Source organism: Hirundo rustica, chromosome 8 (genome assembly GCF_015227805.2).
Source record: "Hirundo rustica isolate bHirRus1 chromosome 8, bHirRus1.pri.v3, whole genome shotgun sequence".
Classification (NCBI taxonomy): Eukaryota; Metazoa; Chordata; class Aves; order Passeriformes; family Hirundinidae; genus Hirundo; species Hirundo rustica.
The window spans coordinates 14260878-14266807 of NC_053457.1; the positions used below are offsets into that span (position 1 = coordinate 14260878).

A 5930-nucleotide genomic window follows, 5' to 3' on the forward strand; every position below is an offset into this window, starting at 1 on the left:
GAGGGGCGGGAAAAGCGCCCCGCGCCCTTCCGCGGGTCCCGGAGGGGGACGCGGCGCGGCCGAGGCCCCAGAGCGGTCCCGGGACCGGCCCCGGGCGGGGGGGGGCGCGGGCCGGGCCCGTAAGCCCGTGCGTGGCGGGCGGGCGGGTCGTGCTCGGGGCGCCGTGCGAGCGGCGGGGGCGGGCAGGGGGAGGGCGGCGGAGGCCGCGGCCGCCCCCCGGCAGGCGCGGAGCCCCCGGCCCCGCGGCCGCCCCGCCGCTGCCGCGCCATCCGCGCTGGCTGCGGAGGAAGAAAAACGCTGGCAGCGCGTGATGTGAAACACAGAATTAACGCCCATCCCATCCTAGGAGCGAAAACAAGGAAGGAGGGGAGGGGAGAGGGAAGGCGGACGAGAAAGGGAAGGGGGAAAAAAAAAAAAAAAAAAAAAAGCGAGAGACCATTAAAAACGGAGGGAAAAAAAAAAGGCCCAGAAAAGGGAACGTCACATCCCCTTGACCCTCCAATCACCTCGGGGTCCCATTTGATTGGAAGGCGGCAAAGGCTTTAATCTCAGACTAATTCAGCTGCTTTTGAAGTGAGTTTCTTTGCCAGATCCCGGGCTGGATGGGCAGCCGCTCGCATCACAGCTGAGCGGCGGAGGCGAGCGCTCCGCGCCGCGCCAGCCGGGGGAGCTGAGAGCGGCCGAGGGGGACCGCGGCACACGCTCGCAGCCCCCACCCCCGCCCCCAGCACAGCCCAAGGATTACTCGGCTTTTTTTTTCCTCCTCTTTCTCTCCGGCCGGCTCCCCCTTTCCCTCCCCCTCCCCACCCACGCCCTCCCCGCCAGAGAGAGCCACGGGACATTGTATGTTTGTTTTTCTGCTCGGGGGGCGTGTGGCTTTTTTCCTTTCTCGCCCGCAGAAAGCGAGCGAGCGTTTCCGAGTGCGAGCGGCGCCACTTGCCCCAGTTTTCATGCGAGGTTTTGGGTCATGATCACATCGCCCTCGCTTTCTGCTATAAGAAGTAGTAAGCGCAGCAGCAGCCTCAGCGAGCCCGGAGGCAGCCCCCGCCGCAGCCGCAGCGCCGCCGACCTCGCCGGGCCGAACGGGCACGCTGGGAATAACGGCAGCAGCGCCGCCGCCAAGCCCTGCTTCCACGCCGTCCCCCCCTCGGACCCGCTACGCCAAGCCAACCGCCTTCCCATCAAAGTCTTGAAAATGCTCACGGCGCGGACTGGACACATTTTACACCCTGAGTACCTACAGCCTTTACCCTCCACGCCCGTCAGCCCCATCGAGGTAAGCACCCGGCCCCCGTCGCTTTCTCTCGTCCCTGCCCGGGCGCTGGCTGTGCATGGCGGCTCCGCCAGCCGCCCTCGGCACTTTCCTGCGCTTCGAAATGCATTTTTACCGGGACGGGGGCTTTTTTTTGATCTCGAGTTACTGCGAGGAGCCGCTCCTGGGTATTGTTTCCGTGTTTACTGGGATAATTTCTAGTTCCTGTGTAAATTAATATTCTATTTTTGATCTGGGTTTTTGGGGGCGCTTTTTTTTTTTTTTTTTTTTTTTGGTTTTGTTTTTGAGAGGAGGTTTGAGTGGAAGGAACCGATCCACGCTAGGGTCACGATCCGGCCACGCAAATAAGCAGTGCTCCGAGCGCCAAACAACCTTGCTTTTGCAAGGGAGTGTTTTGGGGTGGGGGGGGACACACACGGGACGGGACGACACGACGCGGAGAGCGACAGGCTCAGACGGGGGTGCGGCAGGATAACTATATCGGCTCGCCGAGCGATTCCTTTCAAATACCGACACGGATCTGTACTTCGGGGGGCTTGTTGGTCCCTTTTCCGCTCTGTCGAGATTGCCGGTCCCCCTCTGCGTACCTCGCTGTTTGCGGGACCGAAACTCGAAACGGTGGTGGTGGTGGTGGGAAGGGTGTGTCCGTGGGAATGAATGATTTCATTAAGGTCTGCGCGGAGCGAGGACACCCTGCTCCCGGGGAGCCCTGCTCACCGGCTAACTCGGGCTCTGTTTATAAATAGTGCCAGCAGTCAGGGTGCAGAAATGCGGCAGTCGCTGTAGTTCACGGGCGGCTTTACGGGCCGGCACGGCCCGAGCGACGCCGAGCTCCGCGCTGCCCGGGCCGCTGCCGGGAGGCTGGGGGCGTTGAAGGCGGCCGCGGCGGGCTCGCAGGGACACGAAAATCCCCGGCCCTTTTTAAAGGCTTTATGGAAAATGGTGCATTCAGGGGAGGGGGCTGTCAAGTTGATGAATGCGCACAAACTGTTCGTTACTTCCAAGGCCGTATTCTGCGGAAACCTACGGGACGAAAGTCCTATGTATGCAGCGAGGTTTTTCTCAGAGCCCGATTAAATCTCTTCCTTTGCGTGTCCTTCCGATTTCCACAGCTGGATGCAAAGAAGAGCCCCCTGGCCCTTTTGGCACAAACTTGCTCGCAGATAGGGAAGCCGGACCCGTCCCCTTCCTCCAAACTCTCCTCGGTCACCTCCAATGGCTCCGGAGGCGACAAGGACTCCAAGTCGGGCCCCTTGAAGCTCAGCGACATCGGCGTGGAGGACAAATCGAGCTTCAAGCCGTACTCCAAGCCGGGCGCGGAGAAGAAGGAGCCGGGGGCGGCGGGCTGCGCGGGCGCCCCCGCCGCGGGGGTCGCGGCCGGGGAGAAGTCGGGATTCCGGGTGCCGAGCGCCACCTGCCAGCCGTTCACCCCAAGGACAGGCAGCCCCAACTCCAGCGCCTCCGCCTGCTCGCCCGGGCTGCTGCCGGCCGAGGGGAAAGGCGGGGAGGACAAGAAGGACTCGGAGGGCTGCGGAAAGAGCGGCAGCTCCGGCTCGGAGGGAGGCCCGGGCACCACCAGCATCAGCCACAGCCGGATTAGCGTGAGCTGTGCCGGGATTAACGTGGAGGTCAACCAGCACCAGGAGAGCACGCCGGGCTCCAAGCCCATCGCGTCGGACTCCGCCTCCTCCTGCAGCAGCACCACCGCCACCTCCTCCACCTCCGTTCTGGGCTCCGGCCTCGTGGCCCCCGTCTCCCCTTACAAGCCGGGCCAGACCGTTTTCCCCCTGCCCCCGGCGGGCATGAGCTACCCGGGGACGCTGGCTGGAGCCTACGCCGGCTACCCGCCACAGTTCCTGCCGCACGGAGTAGCTCTGGACCCCACCAAATCCTCCAGCCTGGTGGGGGCCCAGCTGGCCGCCGCCAGCAGCCTGGGCTGCAGCAAGCCGGCGGGGTCGAGCCCGCTGGCGGGCGCGTCGCCGCCGTCGGTGATGACGGCGAGCCTGTGCCGAGACCCCTACTGCCTGAGCTACCACTGCGCCAGCCACCTGGCGGGCGCCGCCGGAGCCTCCTGCGCCCACGACCAAGCCCTCAAGTCCGGATACCCCCTCGTCTACCCCACCCACCCTTTGCACAGCGTCCACTCCTCGCTGACCGGCGCCACGCCGCCTTCGCTAGCCGGCCACCCTTTGTACCCCTACGGCTTCATGCTCCCCAATGACCCCCAGCCGCACATCTGCAACTGGGTGTCGGCCAACGGACCCTGCGACAAGCGCTTTGCCACCTCGGAGGAGCTGCTTAGCCACTTGCGGACCCATACTGCCTTCCCGGGCACCGATAAACTCCTCTCCAGCTACCCCAGCTCCTCGTCGCTGGCCAGCGCGGCGGCCGCAGCCATGGCGTGCCACATGCACATCCCCACGACGGGCGCCCCGGGCAGCCCGGGCACGCTGGCCTTGCGCAGCCCGCACCACGCGCTGGGACTGGGCAGCCGCTACCACCCCTACTCCAAGAGCCCCCTGCCCACCCCCGGGGCCCCCGTGCCCGTGCCCGCTGCCACCGGACCCTACTACTCCCCTTACGCACTCTATGGGCAGAGACTCACCACAGCCTCGGCCCTGGGGTACCAGTGAGTGCAGGCAGCGGGGCTTTGACACACAACACAAAGTCTAGCGGTAAGGGAAGGAAGCCCTGCGAAACTTTATAAAAGTTTGAAAGAAATAAAAAAAAAAAAAAAATCTGACTTTTTATAAAATAGTGTTCATTTGAGGACTGGATCCATGAGCACTGTATTTATTTATGTTAGCTTCAAGCGGGACAACGAATCATAAAGTGCATTACTAAACTGAGCTCAATAGGTAAAAGTGGAACACCCATTGTAGAATATAAATAAAAAGATAGAGGTCTTCTCTTTAATGTTACTTTAAAATTGCTATGATTGTATTGTACGTTCTTATTTAATGTCTCATTGAAACAAAAAAAATTTACATGCATGTTTGTTACTAAAAAACAACTCGCAATTTGTCAGTTATAATTTCAAATTGCAATTATTTTTAAGGTGTATACCCTTGAAAGAGAATTGGTATTTTTTTGTATGTATTCTGGAAGAAAAAAACAAAAACAATTCTATTCCAAAAACCTCATTTGCCTTATTTTGTTCTTTAAAAGGAACACTTAACTATTTTTAATTTTTAAGTCCACCCTGTAAAAAGGGTTAAGTAAGGTTTACGTCATGTACTAAAATAGACAATGTATCGCTTTAAAGATTAAAATTCCGTATATTTGATGTATTAAAAGGTTTAATTTTTCTTTTTTTTTTTTTCTTTTTAAATACGCTTTGATTCTGTTACAAAACCCGAGTAGGTCTTGGATGGAGGTGACTGCTAATTTCTCCTTAAGCGTTTATTCAATTTTAATTAAAAATTTAAAAAAAAAAAAAAAGGGTTTTTTTTTTTTTTAATTGTAACCCCAGGGCTCTCTTAAAAAACAATCCGACACAGTTGGGTTTTTTTTTTCCTCTTCAGTAGAATTTGTTGGCACGAAATAGGAAAATTTAGAATCGCTTAAATGTCTTTTCCTTTCTTTAAATAAGGTAAACTTATTTTTACAATGTTTTACTGTGAAATATCTGGTTTTTAAAGCTAGTTTTCAACTAGAAGTCGTCTTTCTTTAGAAGGAAATGGGGAAGGCAAGACTGTTTTGTAAAAGTGTAAGATTATTATTCAAAAGCTTTTTTTAACAATGCAATGCATAACTATTCATCTCTTTCCAAATGAGAAGTTCAGAAGTAATTAGAGAAGCGCTGTTTGAGCTCATCCAGTTATTTTCAATTTCTCTCTTCAGTTCGCACCGCAGCACAAAAGATCATCACATTAAAAAAAAAAAAAATCGGACAGCTCTGAAAACTCATTTTCTTATAAAAAGGAAGGGACGGGGGAAAAATAGAAAAAGAAAGAAGCCATCCGTAATTTGGGCCGAGTTTGCTCTTTACTGAAGTGCAGTGCCAAACTTGACGTGACACCGAGGGGCTGCCCCTGCCTGCGCCGCGTCTCTGCCTCCCCAGCCCGGGTTTCCGAGCGCCCCAGGGCCGCCGCCCAGCTCCGGCTCGTCGTCCTGCGTTCAGGTAGGAGCGGGGGCTGCCACGGAGAAGCCGGAGCAGCTACCGAAACTGCGGAACAAACCGTTGCCGCCGAGACAGTCGGAAAAGCGATAGCCGACTCGGTAAGAGCGGTGCCAGCTTCGGGGCTTTGCCCCGCGCTGTGCCCGGCGCTGGCAGAGCCCCGCGGTGCCCGCTACCTGCTGCCGCTCGTTCGGCCCCGCTGCTCCCGCCCGCGCCCCGGCCCCAGCGCGACGCGCTGGCGGGGGGCAAAGCTGCAAGCGGCGGCTTTGCTTGACAAATCACCGGGTTTTCTCCCTCGTTCCGGATCCCCCCACAATATAATTACTGTTCAGAGTTTCCCGTGGTGCCCAGATGCTAATTAGTCTAATATATTTACTCCGGATAATTAGTGGAACTTCGCGTTAATGTGCAAAGGCGAGAAAAGCGGCGAGCGACTGAGGCTCCGTCCCGGCACGGCTCGTTCTCTGGGGCCGGGACACGCGGGGACGCCGGGGCTGGGCCGCGCTGCGGCTCCTTTGGGAAGCTGTCCGAGAGCGG

The 5930-nt window shown here is 57.2% G+C and overlaps 1 protein-coding gene across 1 annotated transcript; it reads left to right on the forward strand.

Moving 5' to 3' along the window:
• The first annotated feature begins 753 nt into the window (after positions 1–753).
• Positions 754–4563, forward strand: ZNF503 (zinc finger protein 503). Its single transcript, XM_040071256.2, has 2 exons — positions 754–1276; positions 2386–4563. The coding sequence occupies exons 1-2, from the start codon at positions 968–970 to the stop codon at positions 3904–3906; spliced, it is 1830 nt and encodes a 609-aa protein (XP_039927190.1). The 5' UTR covers positions 754–967; the 3' UTR covers positions 3907–4563.
• Positions 4564–5930: the final 1367 nt, after the last annotated feature.